This window comes from Caenorhabditis elegans, chromosome IV (genome assembly GCF_000002985.6).
Source record: "Caenorhabditis elegans chromosome IV".
Classification (NCBI taxonomy): domain Eukaryota; kingdom Metazoa; phylum Nematoda; class Chromadorea; order Rhabditida; family Rhabditidae; genus Caenorhabditis; species Caenorhabditis elegans.
Window position 1 is genome coordinate 9,873,632 of NC_003282.8, and position 21,588 is coordinate 9,895,219.

The 21,588-nt window shown below is 35.8% G+C and overlaps 7 protein-coding genes and 4 non-coding genes across 12 annotated transcripts; 4 read left to right on the forward strand and 7 right to left on the reverse strand.

Annotated features, from left to right (window-relative positions):
• Nucleotides 1-996: 996 nt before the first annotated feature.
• On the reverse strand, nucleotides 997-1,110 carry K07F5.20. Its single transcript, NR_056451.1, has one exon. It is a non-coding gene; the product is annotated as an Unclassified non-coding RNA K07F5.20 (non-coding RNA).
• Nucleotides 1,061-1,081, reverse strand: 21ur-11056. The gene has a single exon (NR_056452.1).
• Nucleotides 1,111-2,064: 954 nt separating the features above from the next.
• On the forward strand, nucleotides 2,065-2,285 carry K07F5.21. The gene has a single exon (NR_101948.1). It is a non-coding gene; the product is annotated as an Unclassified non-coding RNA K07F5.21 (non-coding RNA).
• A 3,412-nt stretch (nucleotides 2,286-5,697) lies between these two features.
• Nucleotides 5,698-8,521, forward strand: nhr-4 (Nuclear hormone receptor family member nhr-4). Its single transcript, NM_069374.11, has 9 exons — nucleotides 5,698-5,787; nucleotides 6,001-6,145; nucleotides 6,192-6,316; nucleotides 6,474-6,631; nucleotides 6,733-6,981; nucleotides 7,031-7,332; nucleotides 7,487-7,611; nucleotides 7,671-7,828; nucleotides 8,189-8,521. Exons 1-9 carry the CDS (start codon nucleotides 5,703-5,705, stop codon nucleotides 8,318-8,320), a joined length of 1,479 nt encoding a protein of 492 aa, NP_501775.1. The 5' UTR covers nucleotides 5,698-5,702; the 3' UTR covers nucleotides 8,321-8,521.
• On the reverse strand, nucleotides 8,501-10,760 carry prp-18 (Pre-mRNA-splicing factor 18). Its single transcript, NM_069375.8, has 9 exons — nucleotides 10,710-10,760; nucleotides 10,483-10,653; nucleotides 10,197-10,341; nucleotides 10,028-10,152; nucleotides 9,867-9,981; nucleotides 9,707-9,820; nucleotides 9,540-9,657; nucleotides 8,706-8,892; nucleotides 8,501-8,656 (listed from the first exon to the last, which is right to left on the reverse strand). Exons 2-9 carry the CDS (start codon nucleotides 10,648-10,650, stop codon nucleotides 8,570-8,572), a joined length of 1,059 nt encoding a protein of 352 aa, NP_501776.2. The 5' UTR covers nucleotides 10,651-10,653; nucleotides 10,710-10,760; the 3' UTR covers nucleotides 8,501-8,569.
• Nucleotides 10,761-10,938: 178 nt separating this feature from the next.
• Nucleotides 10,939-13,514, forward strand: mccc-1 (Methylcrotonoyl-CoA carboxylase subunit alpha, mitochondrial; the record flags this gene model as incomplete). Its single annotated transcript, NM_069376.9, has 9 exons — nucleotides 10,939-11,130; nucleotides 11,179-11,491; nucleotides 11,539-11,826; nucleotides 11,877-12,047; nucleotides 12,099-12,346; nucleotides 12,392-12,719; nucleotides 12,766-12,950; nucleotides 12,999-13,142; nucleotides 13,188-13,514. 9 exons carry the CDS (start codon nucleotides 10,939-10,941, stop codon nucleotides 13,332-13,334), a joined length of 2,016 nt encoding a protein of 671 aa, NP_501777.2. The 3' UTR covers nucleotides 13,335-13,514.
• 21ur-13999 lies at nucleotides 11,006-11,026 on the reverse strand. The gene has a single exon (NR_056453.1).
• ttbk-3 (non-specific serine/threonine protein kinase) lies at nucleotides 13,515-16,326 on the reverse strand (the record flags this gene model as incomplete). Of its 2 annotated transcripts, none has more annotated exons than NM_069377.5 (9): nucleotides 13,515-13,924; nucleotides 13,972-14,112; nucleotides 14,157-14,307; nucleotides 14,730-15,028; nucleotides 15,276-15,431; nucleotides 15,475-15,578; nucleotides 15,627-15,853; nucleotides 16,006-16,241; nucleotides 16,290-16,326. In NM_069377.5, 9 exons carry the CDS (start codon nucleotides 16,296-16,298, stop codon nucleotides 13,559-13,561), a joined length of 1,689 nt encoding a protein of 562 aa, NP_501778.4. The 2 variants fall into 2 exon arrangements, with proteins under 2 accessions (NP_501778.4, NP_001293885.1); NM_001306956.3 differs by having other exon boundaries at nucleotides 13,559-13,903; nucleotides 16,290-16,298.
• Nucleotides 16,327-16,953: 627 nt separating this feature from the next.
• F32B6.4 (SH2 domain-containing protein) lies at nucleotides 16,954-18,407 on the reverse strand. Its single transcript, NM_069378.6, has 4 exons — nucleotides 18,287-18,407; nucleotides 17,567-17,957; nucleotides 17,434-17,520; nucleotides 16,954-17,163 (listed from the first exon to the last, which is right to left on the reverse strand). Exons 1-4 carry the CDS (start codon nucleotides 18,373-18,375, stop codon nucleotides 17,041-17,043), a joined length of 690 nt encoding a protein of 229 aa, NP_501779.2. The 5' UTR covers nucleotides 18,376-18,407; the 3' UTR covers nucleotides 16,954-17,040.
• Nucleotides 18,408-19,107: 700 nt separating this feature from the next.
• Nucleotides 19,108-20,118, reverse strand: sss-1 (Sperm-Specific family, class S). Its single transcript, NM_069379.7, has 3 exons — nucleotides 19,926-20,118; nucleotides 19,412-19,880; nucleotides 19,108-19,364 (listed from the first exon to the last, which is right to left on the reverse strand). The coding sequence occupies exons 1-3, from the start codon at nucleotides 20,064-20,066 to the stop codon at nucleotides 19,138-19,140; spliced, it is 837 nt and encodes a 278-aa protein (NP_501780.1). The 5' UTR covers nucleotides 20,067-20,118; the 3' UTR covers nucleotides 19,108-19,137.
• An 881-nt stretch (nucleotides 20,119-20,999) lies between these two features.
• Nucleotides 21,000-21,383, forward strand: msp-77 (Major sperm protein 77/79; the record flags this gene model as incomplete). The annotated part of the gene is made up of 1 exon (NM_069380.5): nucleotides 21,000-21,383. One exon carries the CDS (start codon nucleotides 21,000-21,002, stop codon nucleotides 21,381-21,383), a length of 384 nt encoding a protein of 127 aa, NP_501781.1.
• Between the last annotated feature and the right edge of the window lie 205 nt (nucleotides 21,384-21,588).

Sequence of the window (21,588 nt, forward strand, 5' to 3'; positions counted from 1 at the left end):
AATCTTTCATAAAATGTGTTTTCAGAGCTATGTATTTAAAATGCTAGAAAATATGTTATCTGATTTAAGAGAGCATTGAGATAGAATGTAGTGCATAAGTCTAGATGACTAACACGGCTTCTCCCTCCCCTCCCCAAGCTCTTGCCAGCCAACTTCTCTTCAGTCCGAACGTAATCCATTTCATTTTCTTTTTTAGAGTTGTCGCCATTTTGTTTTTATTTCCTCGCTGCCATTAAGAATTACGAATTCGAGTTTCAACGTTGCAATAGAAATTTAATGAATAGATTATTAGTCTGAAACTTGTGCCTCTACATCTTCTCACTCTCTTTCTCCATATATGCACTCTTTATCTCTGCCATCTCGTCTCGTTTTCACGGTATTTAACAATCACCTACGTTCTGTTTGATGTCTGCGACACTTCCGTTGTCATACTATTTCGTCTAATTTCTCCAACTTCTACCAGTCTCTCTATCTCTCTTTCTCGATGGAAACGACGTGTCAGGGGACGAGAATGAATGCTCGTATTTCACCTCAAACACATGTCTCTTTTCTCCTTTTTTTTTGGTTTTTGGCATTTACCTCAATGGCCTCTGCTTTTTTAAAAAACAAATGGAGAGTACAATGAGCTAGATTTTAATCTGAAATATAGAAATTTAAAACCTAGAAATCGTTTATTCCAATTTATGACTAGGAACTTCAATTCAGGCAGGCATGTATCTTTAGGCATTGCCTCGTGCCTTGTCTACATTTTGGTTTTTTTTTCAATATTTATAAGTTTCAAATCCTTATTAATTTTTCGGAGACTAATTTAAAAAGACGTAGGCGTCAGGCAAACGGGCAGGCGTTTCGGTATCTGCGTGACTAAAATTGGCTAATATTAAAATGCTTTATCAGAACGTTTTTAGTAATTCAAATCAATTCCTACTTCTGTTTAATGGATCTCTCGAAAGCTTTGAAAAGTTTTAAATTATTCGTTTACTAATGTTGCATATTTTTATTTCAAATCCTAGTTTTCAATTTTAAAACTTGATTTAAAACCAAATGCAAAAGCCAAAATTTATTGCCGTTATTCGTCACAACATTGCCAGGCCGTCATTTTGTTTTTGATAACCCCATAGTGAAAATGTAAAAAGATGAAGCAGACAAAATGTATTCTTCTTTTCTTTCATCACCATATGCACGCAAAAGCCCCTCTTTTGTGAATAATTTTCAGAAAGCTCTATTGTTGTGCTCTTCATGCCCATCATGCTCTCCGGAGTTTCTGCATGTTTTTCGGTTACTGGAAAATATTCAATTTATGAAAATCTATACAAGTTTCAAAGTTTTAGTGCTTTTAAGATTATTAGAAACAAAGACTAAATGAAAAATATGATCGAACAAATTTTTCCGCCACATTTCTCTCACGCCTAATGTGTCATACTTCTATTTTAAGAAAATTTCACACATAGTTTAGGCAGAAACTGAAATTTTCTGAAACACAAAAATGAGAAAAATGATTTTCCAAGGTTTTACTAGACAATGAGGTCATCAAATTTTTCAACTGGGGGTGGAGACACATAGCAATGTCCTTTCATACAATTTTTCGAACTATATTTTTATAAAATAAAAAGAAACTGGTAGACATGATATGAAATTCCAATTATTCTAGTCTATGACTACTTTGTATGAAAGGATTAGTGAAAGAGTACAATCGATTGTCACCCACTGACTAAAAGTCTTGTCGGAAATATTATCTAATTTTATTAAACTGTTTTTATTATAAGTTTACAGACGACTGCAGCGTTAAAAAAAAGTTTTGAAAGACACGATGACGGCAGAACATTAATGCACATAAGGCTCCCACGAGGAGGGCGAGTGAAGAGGCGCCTCCGTCACAACTCGATCAAATGAAATTGATTGTTTTAATACCAGAAAGTTAAAAAATTGAAGCGTTTGAAGATTAATAATTGTTATAACAAATCCCGCACCCATATTTTGAGGCTCCACCACTAGAAATGACCAAACTAAAAACTCCACCCATTTTTCCTTTTCTATTTTTCTTCATTTCTTCATTTTTTCTCCAATGCAAAAACGTGGTTGATTGAGAATCGTGTGGAAAACATACGAGACTGTATCAACGAATGAAATCGGTAAAAGATGGAGAGATCGTATGTCTCTAGTTTTCGATCACTGCAACCCTCATAAACACGTGGTCTCTTCGTCTTCTTTTGTATCTTTTTCGTCACTGTTTCGGTACGAATTTTATCAGTTTATCAGAAAATACTTTTCCTATTATTTTCTTCTTTTCCCTCACTTTCTTTCATATGATAATTGTTAACTCAATGATGCCATTGATTTTTTCTAGCTGATGGTGTCAAAAACTAATCGAAAATGATAAAAACTTGACAAAGAGAGGAAGAGACGCGAATATAATTTAGAAAGATAAATCAGAGATCTTTAAAAGAAAAGTGACATTTGAAATTTTAATAGTCCGTTATTTCACCTTGAAATCAAGTCGAAATTTTATTGTTAATTTTTGTAGCATAGTTCAGCCTGAATTAAAAATTATCATTTTATTCCGATTTTTAAGAAAAATAGTAAATCTGCATGTGTTCAATTTTTTTGTTGAAATAATACCAATTTTTTATTACACAACTACATAGAAAAAACATGTATCGTTTATAATTCTCCGTTTTAAATTGTTTCAAAATATAATTCAAGCTTTCTGTTATTTTTTCAAAATTATTCTTAAGTACCCGAAATAAACTTTAACTTGACATCTGCAAGTTTTCTGTTTATTCTGATCAAACACTACTGAGAACAGCAGTTTCTTAAGGTTTAATGCTCTCTGATTTTCTATTTTTCACAAACAAAACGAATTGCAGCACTCTAGTTTCTGCTAAAGTCGCCTGCACTTCTTGTTTTTTTGCACTTTTTGTTTTTGTGGCACTTGCCCTTTTCCTGTTCAAAAACTGTCTCCTATTACTGTAATTCCATTTTATTTACCTAACTTTGAAATGCTCTCCCCAAACCACCTGCCAGTACTTTTGATTCTTTTAGGCATTCTCTGCAGATTACCAAAACAGCGTAGATACTTGACCAAATTGACTCCGCCCACTAATCAACAGAAAAGCCCAAAGATCTTTTCATTCAAACCGTATGATTTTCCCGTGCCAGCTGCATGATATTTTCTAGAGTATTGATACTATTTTTGTTATGTATTCGAGGCCGAACAAGGAGGCGAAGACGAGTAGTTTATTATTACATAACTAAGGAATAAATAAGTTAGTTCATAGAGTTCACGTTGTACGATCTTCTTAGCCACGTCGTGGGTCAATACACGTTGATACCCAACATCTCCCCTCTTCAATGACAAACGAGAGCTTTGGTGAGGAGCCATCCACGATGTCTTCTGAGGTTCTCACGGACCACCCTCCAGTGTGACCGTCGATATTGCCAATCCTTTGCACACGGTACTTCGGTGTTCACATCCTCCAATTGCGGGTTCCAAGTTAGCCACACTTCCCGTACCAATCGAAATATTTTTGATGTCTATCCAACCTTCACCAACAGACTAAAAAACGTTGCTGCCTGAATATTAGACCCAACCTTGAATCATCCACACTGATTCCGCCTGTTCCACCATCAACCTGTTGTATCCCAGTTCCTGGTTGTGGATCATGTTATGACCAATAACAATTTGTGCAATCGTCCAATGACTGAGCATTTGAAACGCATAGGTGGCCTTCACTCGCATCTTCAAAAGAGTTGAGCAATGATTCCTTCTTCTTTTCGACTTCAATCCAGAAGCCGCTCCTGTCCACCTTGACTGCAACTGCAGAGAGCACGGCAGGTGCCTCTTCCCAAAGCTGACCTGATCCACCTCAGAGGTCTTTTCTTCCCAGTAGACATGTGTAGATCAAAACAATACCTCAGAGGTCTTTTCTTCTAAGTAGACATGTGCATGAAGCCAGTGGTGCAGTGAGCCCGAAAGATCCTGATCGCCAATGTTATATATTCAATTGTATTAATAATAGAAGAAGCTTTATTAGAAAGCAGAAGAGTATGATAGAATAGTGAGGAATAGTGAGGAATGATCGAATATGATAGATTCGATCAAGGAATGTACATGTGGATAATACGTGAAATAATAATAAGCGAGTTCGAGAGTTCACGTGCTTCTTATTGTCGAGTTGTTATCGCCAAGTAGTGCGAACACGTTCACGTCTCGCCGTAACAATTTTAATATATTAGGTGTGAGAAAGGTGCGTATTGTATCTGTTTTGGGTGCCTCGATGTGGTCAAAATTAAGACCAAATACGACATTTTTTCTCGTGCTTCAGGCTACCGATACAAACTATTTGGACTATGGTCAAAATACAGTTTAATTCTATAGTTTAGGTTTTAAAAATAATCCATATAAAATGATTGAACATACCTTATAGTTCCGATTTTTCTAGCGCCATCATTTTTATCACGATTGTCTAATTAGCCTTAGAAAAACGGTTCAACCTATGTTTCTCTAATGAATCACTTTTTGATAAAACCAAAGAAAATCAAATAATGAACGGTCATTGTGGAGGAATATAGTAGTAAGGGAATTGAATTGTATGAGAAAACCTATTCTACGTCCTCAAAGACCTTTGTACCTAAAAAGGTAACAAAAAGCATTTTTCGGGGATTATCTATTGGAAAAAAATCATTTTTGTTTCTAGTACCACCACCTACCGCATTTTCTCTCTTACTATTAGTATGGGTTCTATTTTTAAAGTTTGTATCTCAGTTGTCGTGGGTTCAAATTTTTAAGTTGTCTATTGACAAAATATTTTAAAGTTCTTTTTCTATCGATTTGTAGTTAATTAATTTTTGGAAATCTTCAAAATGCACCGAGATATAACCAATCAGTAGTCGGGTGCAATATTAGTAGAGGTAATACGGAATTTTTGATTGTTTGGAATACAACTAGAGCCTTGGAGACATATGAACTCTTCCAAAATAAAACTTTAACAATCATTTTTCTAACTCTTTTTTAGAAAGGTAGTACTTGAAAATCACTGATCTAAATCAAAATCGCATTGGAACTACACTATGTCACGCTTTTTTCATCAATTCATCACATTTTCTCACTACAGTCTCATCCTCATCCTCGTCTTCTTCTTATTTCTTCTCTTTTCTTCACCGATTCTATCACTATTTTATCCATTTTGGAAAGATTTGACATGTTTGTTTAAACTTTTCACCCACTCCATTCTTTGTTCATTTCCACGCTGTTCAGTCGTTTTTTTAATGAGTCACCAAAGTTTCATACTCGGTCAGAACTCACTTCTCCGTAACATAAAGTCTAGTCATTCTCACTTTTTCTATATCCAAATCTTCATCATTATATGATAGTTGTCACCTCTTTTCTTTGAGCAATCTACGTCAATATCACCTCACAAATGAGCCCCCGTGCCTCCGAGGAATTCGCCATGGAAACGGGCGGCTCGTTTTGTAAGATTACTTGTTGGGAGAGAGACAACTCAAAACGGGTGCGACTACAACCTACATAGCTTTAATTTTTTCTTCATTTTGAAGAAACCATTTTGTCACGTGCTTCATATAAATTAAGATCAAAATTATTCTTTTATTTCACATCACTAGTTTCTTCACAATTTTTATATGTCTGTTCCAATTTTGTCTAAAACTTTTGAAGTAAGCAAAACATATTTTTGATTTCAGTGTAAATGAATGAACGAGGGATGCTAGTGGATCCGAGATTTGACGCATTCTTTAAATTGGAACAAATAGACGACTACAAATATGATGGAGGTAAGCGCTGAACACCTTACCAACTTTTGATAGTTCACATCTCAACTGACTTTGGTTTTATTAAAAAATCACCAACTGAAAAATTATTGTTGCTTATTTTTGTATATTGAACTGAGATGTTGACAGACTTCTTTCAAAATAAAAAAAATTGGCTACAGTAATCGTCACAAATTTAAATCAAGTTTAAAAATTTCAAACCTTGAACATTTTCAGCTGACACTTCTCCATCAACGTCCAACGGTCTGCCAGAAACCTCAAACGGGGGTCGCTTGATTTGTGATGTTTGTGGTGACGTGGCGTTCGGAAAACATTATGGGATTAATGCTTGTAATGGGTGTAAAGGTTTTTTCAGACGAAGGTATTAATGAATCGAACAAATTTAATTTTAAAATTTACTGTTTCAGTGTGTGGTCAAGGAGGCAATATTCTTGTCGTTTTGGAGGAGATTGCCCGGTTGTAAAGGAACATCGAAATGTCTGTAGATCTTGTCGATTGAAGAAATGTTTTGAAGTTGGAATGAATCCGGATTGTAAGTTTTAATTTTTAATAACTTCACATTCAACCCGGAGCCCTGTGTTTTCTCTTTTCATTTATCCTCGTATTTTCGGAGACGTTAAGGTTGTACATACAAAAGTTCTGATTAACAACTTGGAAACTCACAATCCCAATATCGTCTATTTTTACAGCTGTACAAAATGAACGTGATCGTAATGCTAAAAATGGAGGGATGGGTGGACCAATGTCATCTCCAACTCAGTCTTCTTTATGCAAAGAATTGACAATTTCTAATGGACAGATTAAACGAAAGAGACTGAGACCGGAAACCGTAGAAAAAACGACTCAGGTAACGATTTTTGACATTTAGAGTTTCTAGAAAACTATAAAAAAATTGAGTAATCGTTTCAATTCTAATTTTCTAATTTTTTCAAACTTTCAAATTTTCAGACTGATGGAAAACTTGAAATAAACGATGATTTTGATTTTGAAAACATGCAACAAAACCCAACCCCTCCAGGATTATTGCCTCTTAAAATTGAAAGAATCTCAACACCTCCATCCGATTTGCCTGTTCCTATGGACTTTTCAATTCATTCTGCAGTTCTTGACATTGAGCAAAAAGTATTTTATAATTGTCCGGTGGCTGTTGATAATTCAATTAATGCAACAAAAACTCCAATCACTTTGCCATTTGAGGTTTGTTTTATAAAGATTTAGAGTGTCTGATCCAAACTAGGAATTTTAGGTCGTATTCCGTCAACCTCATCTTGTATGTAACCGTTATCCAATGCGATTCTCGAATACTCGAGTATTAACTCCAGAAGATCTTATTGACGGATGGCGTCGTCATTTCACTTATTATTCTGATTGGTGTCATGCAATGGATGAATTCAAGGCATTGTCTCCTGAAGATCAGATTGTTTTGGCAAAGAAAAAGATTATACTTCATGGATGGCTTGTTCATGCTTACTACTCATACAAGAGTGGTTGCAATGGAATTTGTTTTGCAAATGGAGCCGCCCATCTTCCTGAAGGAGGTCATCCAAGGTAAGTAAAACTGATTCGAGAATCTAGAAAAAAATCTTTAAAAAAACCAAAATATGAACGGAGTATATCCTTTATTTTAATTGGAATTGACAATATTCCTTTTTCATTTTTGTTTTATTTTCCGTACTCGGCATTTTATCTACTGTATTTCCAGTATCACGGAATTCTACAAAGAATGCATGCCTCGTTATCTGAACTATGTCATTTATCCAATGCATAATTTCCAAATGGATGATGCTGAAATGGTACTTATCAAATGTATCATGTTCTTTTCGAGTGGTAGGTTACTGTAGAATACTTTTTGTAAATTCATTATTTCAATGAAAACAATATTTCAGAATCCGGACTAAGTGCTGCTGGACGGCAAATCGTTTCGGCGGCTCGTGAAAAATATTTATCAGCTTTATATAATTATGGGCGTGCAAATAAATGTACCACATCAGCTCAGGCAACTCTTCGAATCGCGAAATTTATGATTATGCTTTCCGCAATTACGGTATGTTTTTAGAACACATATTATTCGATTTTTTGCCAAATTACGGCACCGGGTCTCGACGCGACAATATTTTGTTTAATAGAAATAGGTGTACGCCTTTAAAGAGTACTGTAATTTCAAACTTCCGTCGCTGCAGAATTTTCTTCAGTTTTTAATAGTTCTTACACAATTTTTTTAATGTTAAAAAATGCCAAAATAAAAATCTTCTTAACCGAAAACTATGAAAAATCGGAAATAATCCACATCAACGAAAATTTCAAATTACAGTACTCTTTAAAGACGCACACCCATTTGTATTTTACAAAAAAAACGTGTCGAGACCTTTTTTGTCGCATGACTCATAATATTTTGAATTTTCAGAGTTTGACACATTTAATGAATGAAGGAGTTCATGTGACGTCACTTTTCAATATAATTGAATTTGACGAACTAATCCAAGCAACTCATAAGACGACTCCACCTCAACATTCTCCTCCAGCTCCAATGGGTTAATGTGTTAATTTCGGTTTTTGGATTCTACCTCTTTGATCTCGTTTCATATCAGAACTTGACTGTTTCATTATTTGAATGGATTATTTCTTGAAACATCCGTATATATCTTATTGAACATTTTGACGCTGTGATATCCTGTACCATAGATAAATATGTATATAATCGTTGTGTATTGCAAAAGAAAATAAATTCCTTTTTTTTAACTTATAAATAATTAAACAACAATTGAACAAGATAAATAATGAGAATTCAAACAGCCTTTTTAACAAATTCGACACTTTTCGATGGATCCGTTGGAAAATATTCTTGCATTTTGGTCATCAGTCGTTTGAACGCCTATAATGTTTAAAAGTTGAGATTTTCAAAAGAATATGGAAATTCTAACCTGAATGTACTTTCTCTGAGTTTCATCATTCAGTACGTGAGCAATATTACTGACATATGATTTTGCAGATCCAGGACGTTGATGAATACCAGAACGAGTTACTCCAACTGGCCAAGGTGCATTTCCGATGGCCATTTCCATATAGGCATTATTTGCTTCCAAATAATTTCTATCAATTACTAGCAATCTGAAATATATATTAAACAACCGAAAATAAAGAAAATTTAAGAATTTTTTCATACACATTGCAGTTTAATTTTTGATTTTTTTTTGGTATAGTATTTGAATTTCTGAAAATCTCAAAAATTCGATAAACAGAGAAAGGTTTTAGTGAAAAAATAAATGTTTTAAATATATGATTATACTTTTATTATTCAAACGCGGAATTTCGAAAAAAATTTTTTAAATGTCTCTAATTTTGAATACCTATGTACCTATTAAATTTTTACGAGTTCTTTCCATCAAATTTCATGCCAATTTACCGAGTTTTCTCTTTTCGTGTAAGTTTTTTTTTTTTGAAAAATGGTTTTTTCGTGTCAATTGAATATTTTATTTTCTCAAAATTCGCAGATCCGCTTATTTTCACATCACAATTGGACAGAAATCCAACTCTGGAATTTTCATGATAATAAAATGCTTAATTGGCACGGAATCAAATTTGGAGCCATTTTAAAACTCCATATTTAAATTAGTTTTTTTTTTGCTCAGCTACATTTGAAAACCCCGGAAATTTCCAATTACAAGATAATTTTCGCATTTTGAATAAAATTAGTTTATTTTTTAAGTGAATTTCGATGAAAATTATAATGTTGAATCAAAAAATAACCTACTAACCTACAAATCTTGGCCAAATGATGCCGAATATCATTATTACAGTTGTATCTTTCCATTGAAGTCATTAAACTTTTAAGATGCATCATTGTTTGCTTGTGATGGGCTGCTTCATGCATACCTATTGAAAATATAAACATTTAATACACTTTTTTTTTAATTTATTGTACCTTGTGCTGTCTTTTTTACATCCAGTGGCCTATCGTTCAGATCCTTAGCCCATCTTGCGAGTATATAACGGCAAATTGAAAGAATAATATCACAATCTCGTTTCAAATCGTCATCTATAAAAAGTAATATAGTTTCGAGAAATTATTTCAAATCTCATACCGACGCTCAAAAGAGTTGAATTATGTTCGATATTTTTCCAATTATCTTCTTCATATCCTTGTGGAAGAGCAATATCATGTCGTGTTGCACTATCAGCTGTACCTTCAACCACTGCCTGCAATATTTCATTTCATGAAATTTGAATTAATGTTATTTTTAACCTTATCCATTTCTTTTCCGATAACTTTCATTGCTGTTTGTAATTCATTTTCCCATCCTTCATTGAGATCAGGTTGAGCAAGTTCTAACTGATGAAGGCGTTTACGCACATCAATATCAGTTTCACCTGAAAATTAATTTTTTTAAATACGATTTTGGAAAATGCCAAACCGAAAAGCATAATTGGGTGATTTCGCTGGCGAAGACGTGTTTGAATTTCCGACATTGGTGTTTTTTCATCAATCTCTGATTCGTTTTCCACGGGCGCGGGTTTAGTTCGACTGGATGATTCTTGAAGTATCTCGTCGTCAACTTTCTAAATGATGTCTTTTATAATGATTTACTATATGATAATTTAATTGCAAATATTATTCAGCAATACCTAATCCTTCTTTATTAGTGTCAGAAAATTTTATAAGACAAATTCCTACAACGAAGTTTTTAAAAGAAAACTTACTCGTTTCTTACTAGCTATTTCCTGCTGTTTTCTTTCGTATTCCTGATTTCTTTTCATTTCTAAATCAGCGCCTTTGACAAACTTTGCGTTTCCTTCTTTTACTTCCATTCCAGACACGGCTTTTCGTTTTTTTGCCATTTCAGCAAGTAGTTTTGCTTTGAAATCCATTATCTGAAGAAATAATAATAGAAGCATTGATTTAAAATAAAGTAAAAAAAGAAACTAACGGAATAAAGGAAAAAATGGAAACCGGATGAAAATCGTCAATTTAAGATTTTTATTCGAAAATGAAGAAAATAGAGAGACAGAAAATGAGAGACGCAGACAGCGCAATGCAAACACGCTCGATTGAGAAAAGTTTATTTTATTGCTGAAACATGCTCCACATCCGCTTTCTGCTCTTTTTCTTGATATCTTTTTAATTGAGACATCTTCCCAATATGTTTTTATTTTCAGATGCTTGGTGTATTCCAAAAACGATGTGCCTCAACTGCCCCTCTAATTCGTCCCATTCAACGGGTTTTAGTTGCAAATCGTGGAGAAATCGCCATTCGCGTCCAAAATACCGCTCGTAAAATGGGAATTGAGACAGTTGCTGTTTTTTCTGACGCAGACCGTAATTCCCTCTTTGTTAAAAAAGCTGACAAGGTAAGAATCCATAGTATTCGTGAAGTGTTAAACTGAATTTAATGTCAGGCATACCACATCGGCCCTCCTCTTGCAGCGGAAAGTTATCTGAATATGGACAAAATTATCAACAGTGCATTGCGATCTGGAGCACAAGCTATTCACCCAGGATACGGTTTCCTATCTGAAAATGCTGGATTCGCTGAAAAATGTGCTCAGGCCGGCCTTGTTTTTATTGGACCACCAGCCCAAGCTATCAGGGATATGGGAGCCAAGAATGTATCGAAGCAAATCATGGAAGATGCTAAAGTTCCTGTAGTAAAAGGATTCCACGGAGAAGATCAATCAGATGCTAATTTGAAAAAGAAATCAGCAGAAATCGGTAATTTTTTAAAGTATAGCCCCACATAAATTTATTTAAAATTTCAGGCTACCCGGTTATGCTGAAGGCTGTCTATGGTGGAGGTGGAAAAGGAATGAGAATTGCGTGGAACGAGGCTGAATTCGAAGAAAAACTGGCTTCAGCTCGTAACGAAGCTAAGAAGTCGTTTGGAAACGATGAAATGCTCGTGGAAAAGTTTGTCGAGAAGCCGAGACACGTTGAAGTACAAGTTTTCGGAGATCACCATGGAAACTATGTTCATTTATGGGAAAGAGATTGCTCCGTTCAAAGACGTCATCAGAAAATTATTGAAGAAGCACCAGCGCCAAATATGGGTAAGTCAGTCTCGTGAAAAAGTTTTAAATGAGATTTAATGTTTTTGCAGAACATGATACTCGTGTAAAACTCGGAGAATCAGCTGTTCGTGCTGCGGCGGCTGTGGGATATGTTGGAGCAGGTACCGTCGAGTTCATCATGGACCCGCGTGGCGAATTCTACTTTATGGAAATGAACACTCGGCTTCAAGTCGAACATCCCGTCAGTGAAGCTATCACAGGTATAGATTTTATAATGGGAGATTGGAAATTATCAAATAATTTGATTTCAGGCACGGATCTTGTTGAATGGCAATTACGGGTAGCTCAAGGAGAGAAGCTTCCACTGAAACAATCAGAAATTCCATTAAACGGTCATGCATTTGAATGTCGTGTGTATGCCGAGGATACTCGTAAAGGAGCATTCATGCCAACTGCGGGACGTCTTAATTATGTTGACTTCCCGGAAGATGCTAGAATCGATACAGGAGTTGTTTCTGGAGACGAAGTATCAATCCATTACGATCCTATGATTGCTAAGGTAAGTATTTCAGAACAGCTTCTAAACAATCATCTCCTTTTCTAGGTGGTAGTGTGGGGCCAGGATCGTGCTGTTGCTGCTGCAAAATTGGAAAGTGCTTTGGCTCGTACAAGAATCTCAGGGCTACCCACAAACATTGACTTTGTCCGCAGAGTTCTTGCTCATCCTGAATTTGCCGCAGGAAATGTTTATACCGATTTTATCCCTGATCACCAGAAGGAACTATTTGCTGAATCTGAAACTCCTGCTGAAATTTACGTTGAGTCGGCTGTAGCACATGCTTTGGCTGCCCTTCAAAAATCAGATGCAGGTGTCTTCCAGAATTTATCTTTCTTTAGAATGAATTTGTCACCAAAATACATTTTCAAAATAGGTAACGCGTTTAGTTTGATAAAGAAAAATAAATAGCTTAAATTCAGACGGAAAAGATGTCAGCATTAGATTTGATTCTGATAGTCGCCTGACAGTGTCTTATGATGGCAACAGTTATGAAACACTTCTCAACGACATTGAATCAACCACAGACGGATCTTTCAAGTTTACATTGGAAGCTAATGGCAGGCGCTGGAGTACTGTCGTTAAAAATCTAGGAAATAGTTTGATGGTAAGTTTGTGTCTCAACAAATCATAGTTTTGAAAAGTTAACTTTAAGGTGAATGGAGTTGGTCAAAACGAATATGAAACTCCACAAATCCATGAAACATTTGATTCGTTATCCGGAGGAGCAGCCAGTCATTCTGCCGTCGCACCAATGCCAGGAATTATTGAAAAAATTCTTGTGAAGCCTGGAGAGCAGGTATGTACAAGTACATGCCGAAAAATTAAATAACTCAAAGTTTAGGTAACTACAGGCCAAGCACTCGTAGTGATGACAGCAATGAAAATGGAATACATCATTCGTGCCCCGGAAGACTCAACTGTTGAACACATTAAGTGCCAGGCAGGCAAAAATGTTCCAAAAAATGCAGTTTTGGTTCAATTCGCATAGGCATTACCTTTATTTTTGGTTTTTTCTCTTAGGTTTTATAGCTATATCCGGTATTTTCAGAGCTTTTCAATTTTTCTTACAACACCCTTTGACAGTTTCAAGTGTAATTAATTTTGAGTACGGTTGTGCAGCTCAGATATTTTTTATGTGCCTTTACCTAGAAATAAAATTATGTGAATATATTCAATCAATCGTTCATTCGGAAAAGCTCAAGTATATTCCAATTATTTTGGAGATGAATTGAAAGTTCCTTCTCTTTTACGGATCAATTTCTGGGCATCTCTCAATACATCATTCCTGTCCTTATGAAGCTCAGACATATTCACTTCCGCATCCTTTTCATCACTGTTGGCACCTTCAGTCGTCAAATACTTCAGAGCGACATTCTCAATATCATCTAAACGATCTCTTCTATCATTCTCTATTTGTTGTTCCATGTAGTTCTTAGCTTCAAATTGCTGCTTGTTGCGATCATTAAGCTTCAATCGTAACATCCTTTGTCTGTATCTTTCTCTTGCTTTTTCCCAACGATATGCATATTCGTTCATTTTTTCTTCATTTTTTCCAGTCTGTTCTTCATTTTTTCCAGTCTGAACAATTTTCAACAATATGGTTGATTTGTATTTTGAACACTTACAAGTCTAAATTCATAGCTCAACATCATTTTACTGCCTTTTTGATTTTTGCTTGCAGATTGGAACACATCAACGTCAGGATTTTTCCATTCACTGGCCAGCTTTGAACATTTTTCCGGATTATTGATTTTAACTTCATCAATCTGGAAATAAACATCTCAAAGCCTTACGATCTTTATCTACAAACCGCGAAAAATTCTCCAGTCACTTCTTCCCATTCTCCTGTGAATCGTTCTTCAAGATCATCTTCAGAAAGTTCCACCTCTTCAAATGTGTACTTTGAAGTCGGTGTATCTTCTGATAACGATTGAATTCCTTTGAGGATATTGAACATCATACTGAATATGAAATATTTATCAATGAAGAATTTTCAGTAGTTTCAAGCTGTATAAACTTTTAAAAAAGTATCCATGTAAAAATATAATTTATTATTCGATTATTCAAACTGTCCACTGTCAACAGTGTTACTCCCGAGATGAATACGGTAGCCGGTCTCGACACGACTTTTGTTGTTAAATGCGAATAGGTACGAAGAGTACTGTAAAGTAAAATTTTCATTGCTGCGAAATTTTCACATTAAAAAAAGGGAACACATAAATTTCAACAAATAGAGAAAAAATATGAAAATTCGAAGAAAAATTGCGCACACAATTACTCAATTTTTCGTGTCGAGACCGGGTACCGTATTTTCGACACAAAAAAGGAAAAATCTAATGTTTAGCTAATATTAGAAAAGTAAAAGTTGAAACTGGAAACCTACTGATAGTTTGGTCTTTGCAAGGCTCTACACTCAAGCAGATGCTCGAAAAATCTCTCCATCGTTTTTGGCATTTTCATCAGAGCCACACCCATATTCATTTTTTGTCGTGCGAGAATCATATGATCTTTCACTCCATGCCATGGAAGACGATCATTCAAATCAACCAATGTGAACAGAAGTGACCATAGATCATCTTTTCGGCCAAGTTTGTATCCCAGATGAGCATTTGAAGATGTAAAGTTCAGAGATCCACGGAATTGCACCTTGGTACGAAGTGGGCGAGCATAGAAGGCTTTTTCCTGGATATAAATCATGGATCTGTAGGAAGAGGCTAGCGCCGACAGCCGAAAAAATCAGCCAGCCGCACAACCCTTGTGCCTACTTGTGCGATTGTCTGTTTACGTGTCTAACAACCTACGTACCTACCTGCTTACCTCCTCTACGCGCCTACCTGTCTAGCAAGAAGATGCCAGATAAACTGAGAAAATACGGTAAATATCACAACTATTTTAAGTCAAAATTATCAAAAAAATATCGAAAACTCACTTTCGACCATGCCCATTGTCTTGTTAATCCAAAATCAATAACATGCACAATGCGGCTCCTTTTTCTATCATCGGCTGCTCCCATCAATAGGTTTTCCGGTTTTATATCTCGATGAATGAAACCTTTTTCATGCATCAATTTCAGGGCATATAAAATCTGAATCAAGGTTAAATAGATTTTAAACTTCATTTAATGATACCTGAATACCAAGTCGACTCCAAGTTCCTCGCAGAAAACGCCGATCTGGACATTTCAGCTTCAAATCTCTCAAGTTTTCACCAAGAAGTGTCATAACGAAAAAATCTGTAAATCAAAGAATGCACTCCAATGGAAATTTGAGTTTTAAATTACTCAGATCTTTCTGTTTTGAAAAAAAGACACATTTTGGAATGTGCGGTAGTTCATTTGGATAACTGAGAAGTCTCATAACTGTCACTTCGTGATCGATAAAATCCATTGAGGTAAGGCGAACTTCTATTTTTACAGCGTAATACTGATCAAATGGAAGACTCCGACCGACGAAGATTTTAGCAAATGTGCCTTCTCCAATTTGGTGTGTAATCATCCAGTCACCAAGCCTACAAGAATATATAATGTACTATGTCAGTTGGATGGTCAAAAAATATTTTGATAAGGACAATTTTTTGAACAGACAGAATCCAATTGAGAAGCGAGCTTCCAAATGATATTATTGGGTAGTATGACTGTTGTGTGAAATGAAGAAACTTACATCATTGGAGCAATAACAATTTCCCCAATTTCCATGACTTTCTCACATTGTCCATTATTGTCATATTTTATCACTTCTTTACCTACACCCTCAACGTTCTTGAGTTCATCACTTTTTTTGGAGATAACTTCTTTCTTTGGCTCATTGTCATTATTTTTAATTGCTTCTTCTTTCCCCGGATCATTGTTTTTCTTTAGTTTATTGTCTGCATAATTTGGAAGATTCTTTTTGTTTTTCTAAAATACAAGAAAAATAGAAAAGTTAACGAAAACATTGTCACTTACATCAACCATTTAGAAAGTGCAGAAGTTTCAAATTTGATAAATTGGAAAAAGGGATATGATTATTTACCAAAATAACATGACAAAGATGAACTAACAAACGTGGACAACCACGGGTTTGTTGAAAAAAGGAGAAAAACATTTGCTTGAATTCAGAACTCTTGAACAAGTTTTAAATATTTAGAAGCATTTTGGGCTGTGCTGAGGTTATGGGTAATTCAAACTATTTTTAAGAGGGAAGGCGCCTGTAATTCAACAAAAATGTTGAACAACCAAAATTTGGGGGTTTTATTCTTGAATACTTTGCACAAAACACTTAAGATTTTTGAAAATTCTTAGTCAACGTTTTGTTGAATAGAAAAACCTACTTTAAAATTGGATTTAATTATTGAGAAACGTAGAGCATTGTAGTTTGTTGGAACCCATAAAACGTTTGAATAATTAAAATACAAAAATCCTAGAAATAATATTTTTTCTTTGATCGACGTTCAAAATTATGAGTGACCTAGATTAAGTGCCACTTTATGATATCAAAGTTAAACCAATTGGTACCAAATGAATGTTCTAATTGGGCTACTCTCACTTCAACATTACATCATTACATTCTCAAAATCCGTAGAAAGAAAATAGAAAATTACTTATAAAATTTGCTAACAATATCCATAACTTCACTCTAAAATCTTTATTACTCAAAAAAAAAGATCTGCATTTGGTTTGTACTTCTTTGTCGAATTGGCATATCATGGGAACTCAATCACGGGTTTGTGGGCACTTGACTGGAACATTTCGAGATCGGGAAAATCTCTGAGCCTCCAGTTTCTGGATTGATGTAACGGTACGAGTGATAGCAGCGAACGAGGTCGGATAGGCGACGGAACTGTAAACAATATACATTTGGTAGCAATAGGCACAAAAACGAATGCCTGCCGGTATGCTTTTACCGTGCCTACTTGCAGCAGGCAATAAGTAGGCACGCGAACAAGGTGTGCCTGCCTACCATGAAGGCATAATTTTGCTAATGTCGAGGTTCAAAAAACGTTAATTCTATCCGAAATTAATTTTTTGTCAAACTATTCATAACCTCAAAAATTAGACATTATTGGTTGACGTCACTAACGCACGGACGCCTCCTTTTTTCTCGCCTCACCATCTGAGTGTGCTGCTTATTGATGATCACAGTCCACCACATGCTATTGTTCTCAGTGAGCACTTGCACAACACGGAAGTTGGATACCTTAATTTTCTCATAGAATATTTTCATTTCAGGGTTAAAAGCTCACCTGATTATCTGCATTTCTGTAACAAATGAATAATGGAATCGTAGTTGCCACCTCCGACTTGCTCTGACCCTTCGTGACACGATAATACAACGTGAAATCACTCGGGCTTGTCAACTTCGCAGCCTCCTTCTTGTGGAGAACACCCTTCAAATGCTCCTCAAGATTTGGCTCAGCCATCGTCGCAGCTATATTCAAATTATTTGACACCGAACGAGAATCCGAGCCAAGAGTGAGCAAATGACTATCACTGACACGTGATCCCATACTTGGCGATTGAGCGCCTTGAAGTTCAGTTGTTGAATTTGAAGATCCAGATGTTGCTACACTCCAAATTTCAGTGCCACGTGACGAATAGGAGCGTGGGCTGAATGCGTTAGGGACGCTGATGTTGCTGAAAATTTGTACAGTATTTTCTTTTATTTTTTGAATAAATATCGACAACTATGAGAAGGGGTGTAAATCGGACATATGTGCACTTTTCAAGCATTACGTGAGCCAAAACCGCATTATCGCATGTTACGTCGCCGACGTCTTACATGTTACGTCGCCGACATCTGTTATAGCTGAATGTGATAGACAGGGGTTGGTAACGTAGGCGGATTTATTGACCCGTGGTTTCGATATGTATGCACTTATACTGTACCATTACAGTAAACTAAAACACTCTCCTAAGAGTTACCGAAAGCACTTTTCTGTCATTGCCATAGTACACCGACTTACCTATTACAAGTATTGTTTAATTGGCGTCCTCCTCCTCCTGAACCACCATTGCTTTGCCTCTTGTATTCCATTCGCCCAGATGGTCTCATTATCCAAACAAATTGAGAACTGAACTTTTCTCAAATCTATTTTTTTTAAATGCCCTAATTAAAAGTTCAACAAAATGTTAATTTATTCTAAGGTCAAAAGTTTCATTTCAACGTGAGTTTTTTGAATACTACAAAAAATTTAGTAGAATCTCGAAAGTTTGGTTAAATTTTTTTAACAATTTGTGCATGACAATAAAATAATTGAGAAAAAGATGAAGAGGTTTAATTCACAACAGAACAATCAATTATCCAAAATTGGCTTTAAAAAAACCCCCCGTTTCGATTCCTTTTCCAGATAATCCCTTCTCGTTAATGGCATGACACTGATCAATATTGTTAATAATGTCCCTAACCACACACATCTATAATTTATTGAGAGCGAATTCTAAGTCTCATGGAGGAACGACCATATCACAGCTGGAAAATTCAGATATTTCCAGAGGGTGGTTCTAGAAACTAGCTAATTAGAATGAACCTGTCCAAACGGATACACCACACCTTTTTCATATTGTTGACGGCAATTTATTGGCCACTTTACTTTTGCTTTCCTTGCTTTTCAGATATTGTAGGTTGCCTGGCAGACACAGGATTCTGCAAGCAAGGTTGCAAAAGGTTTATAGAGAGAGAGTTATAGAGAGAGGTTTAGAGAGAGAGCATAGGGCAGAGTAAAATTCTATCCAGGAAAATATTTCTGATGTGCTAGTGTTTTCCCAAAAGATCAAGATTCAAAAAGTCAGTGGAAGTATTTATTTGTCAAGAAGATCAAGCTGTAAAGTTATTTTGAAGAGCAGCCAGTTTCTTGTTGAGCTTCTGAATTTCATGAAAGCTATCAATGATCTTCTTCTGTTCTTCAATGACCATTCTCTGCAAGTAGACTTCCTGAAGAAGATGTCCAGGTCCAAGAATGATTGTTTCACTTGAAGAATCCGAGGTGGTAGAAGATGGAGAAATTGGAGATGAAACAGATTGAGCCGTGCATGGGAGTGATTCTAGAATTAATAAATATTTAAAAAAAACTACTTTCAAAAAAACTTACCATCTTCAGAAATATCGAATTTATGATTAACTGCTCCATATATTTTCATCGAGTCGATTGGAGATTTGACGAAAACTGGAAGTTGTGGGAAAGATGGATGAGCTGGAGAATTCCACAAAAACGTGTTCATATCTTCCGTAGCAACCTCCGTTTTCTCAAAAAATCCCTCGTACTTCCCGAAAAGTGATGCCGTAGATGTTGTGGAGGGTGCAGCAAACAATCCATTCATCTTCTCAAAAATCGATTCCATCTGTTCTTTCTCGTTATCAAGGCAATTAAAGCTCATCCAGAAATTGGCCATAAGCTCCGCAGCCTCATTGATCTTTTTTGATTCTGTAGTTGTTGGGACTGGGGAGACGGTCACCTCAATCAGTTGATCTGCTTGGAGAGCCAATAATGGGCAGCTAATGCTCTTCTTGATCTCCGCTGTAACTCTTGCAGTTGTTGGAACAACTGGGCAAGATTGAACCTAAAATATGACCCTTGGTTTTAAAATCCAGCTCGTTGTACAAACCTTGTTCAAAGCTGTCCTTGGCTGAGCCTTTTCAACGATCGGACAAATGACTGGAACTGTTTCCCTTCTCTGTTCGGCTTGACGCTCGATCATCTCGAGGAATTGTCCAAAAGCAGTGTAGACAGTAATCTTCTTGACCATAGTGTTAGTAGAGTTGATTGTAGTTGGTTAGTAGAGCGATGAAATTCGCAATAAGTAGATTTATGATTTCAAGCTTGTATATAATCAGTCTTATCTTGATGGCCTAAGTTTAAGCGTAGAAAATGAACAAACGGTCACGTAAAATTAGAATTGAAATCTTTTTATTTTATTACCTGATATAATGTTTCAAAAGTTGGGAAATAGCAACACCTGAAGATTTAAGGTTTAAGGTTTAAAAAATGCGACAAAGACATTTTTTGGACAATATTCTCAAAAATAAATGTATCCTTTCATTGCTGAAATTCGTTGTATATGTATGTATAGTGTTTGCCTTATGAGCCAAAAGTTCAAAAAAATTATAATATTAATCGAGAATTTCTGAAAATTGAAGAACTTGATCTTATCGTGAGCCTGCTTGGTCTGCTTACAATAGAGTTGGAGGTGGCCCCAACCCGAACTGCCGAAAGTTACCGTTTCTGGTCTAGATCAAAATAGATCAAGCAATACTAGATCAATTTTAGTATTTTTGTTGCACCTAAGTGCAAAAGAAAAAAGCAATATAAGTAGCTTAATACAAGTAGCATATCACAGAAAACGAAGAGGTAGTACTAGATCAAAATTAGTTTAATAAATAGTCTTCATTTCCTTATCCTCTAGACAAAAAACAAAAACAAAACAAGTAGATTAATAATTAGCATCTCACAGAAAACGAATAGGTTTCCTTTGTTACTCAAAGGTATCAGAACAAGTGTAAATTGATGAAATTATTCAAAATAGCTACTAGCTAAAACTGATTTTTTTTCAAATTTCAACGTGATCTCCTATTTTTGGATGAACTTCCAGATTTAGGGCAGAGATAAGAAGGCTGCTATAAATTTGGAAGATTTTGCCATAATCTTCATAGAGTTCTCATAACTCCTTCATCGAACGACCATGGCCCAATCCGTCCCACCAGGAGACATCCAAACTCAACCGGGTACCAAGATCGTCTTCAATGCTCCATACGATGACAAGCACACCTACCACATCAAGGTGATCAACTCATCGGCTCGGCGTATTGGATATGGTATCAAGACCACCAATATGAAGAGACTTGGAGTTGATCCACCATGTGGAGTTCTCGACCCAAAGGAAGCTGTGCTTCTTGCTGTTTCCTGCGATGCCTTCGCCTTCGGACAAGAGGATACCAACAACGACCGTATCACTGTTGAGTGGACCAACACCCCGGATGGTGCTGCCAAGCAATTCCGTCGTGAATGGTTCCAGGGAGACGGTATGGCTCGTCGTAAGAACCTCCCAATTGAGTACAACCCATAGAGTCCTTGTGAAATAAAAGAGTTTTTTATGAATGCTTGTTCTTTCTTTGAAACAAAATGTAGCCTCACTTGAGCTCTTCCTCTTGATCAGCTGGCTTAAATTCCATGCTTAAATATAACCAAGTCTCGAAAGTATACAAAGAATGTACACAAATTAATCGAAGCAAACCGGGCTCACGAATCCTATTATTTCTACTAGATAAAAT

Coding starts and splice junctions, on each gene's coding strand:
- sss-1 (NM_069379.7), bottom strand. CDS start 20,066: ATGGTCAAGAAGATTACTGTCTACACTGCTTTTGGACAATTCCTCGAG. Junction 19,881..19,925: donor CAAGGACAGCTTTGAACAAG/GTTTGTACAACG, acceptor GTCATATTTTAG/GTTCAATCTTGCCCAGTTGT. Junction 19,365..19,411: donor ATTCGATATTTCTGAAGATG/GTAAGTTTTTTT, acceptor TATTAATTCTAG/AATCACTCCCATGCACGGCT.
- F32B6.4 (NM_069378.6), bottom strand. CDS start 18,375: ATGAGACCATCTGGGCGAATGGAATACAAGAGGCAAAGCAATGGTGGT. Junction 17,958..18,286: donor TTAAACAATACTTGTAATAG/GTAAGTCGGTGT, acceptor ACAAATTTTCAG/CAACATCAGCGTCCCTAACG. Junction 17,164..17,433: donor ATAAGCAGCACACTCAGATG/GTGAGGCGAGAA, acceptor TATTGTTTACAG/TTCCGTCGCCTATCCGACCT.
- nhr-4 (NM_069374.11), top strand. CDS start 5,703: ATGAATGAACGAGGGATGCTAGTGGATCCGAGATTTGACGCATTCTTT. Junction 6,146..6,191: donor AAAGGTTTTTTCAGACGAAG/GTATTAATGAAT, acceptor TTACTGTTTCAG/TGTGTGGTCAAGGAGGCAAT. Junction 7,612..7,670: donor TATCATGTTCTTTTCGAGTG/GTAGGTTACTGT, acceptor ACAATATTTCAG/AATCCGGACTAAGTGCTGCT.
- prp-18 (NM_069375.8), bottom strand. CDS start 10,650: ATGGATTTCAAAGCAAAACTACTTGCTGAAATGGCAAAAAAACGAAAA. Junction 10,342..10,482: donor AAATAGCTAGTAAGAAACGA/GTAAGTTTTCTT, acceptor GACATCATTTAG/AAAGTTGACGACGAGATACT. Junction 9,821..9,866: donor TTCAACTCTTTTGAGCGTCG/GTATGAGATTTG, acceptor TACTTTTTATAG/ATGACGATTTGAAACGAGAT.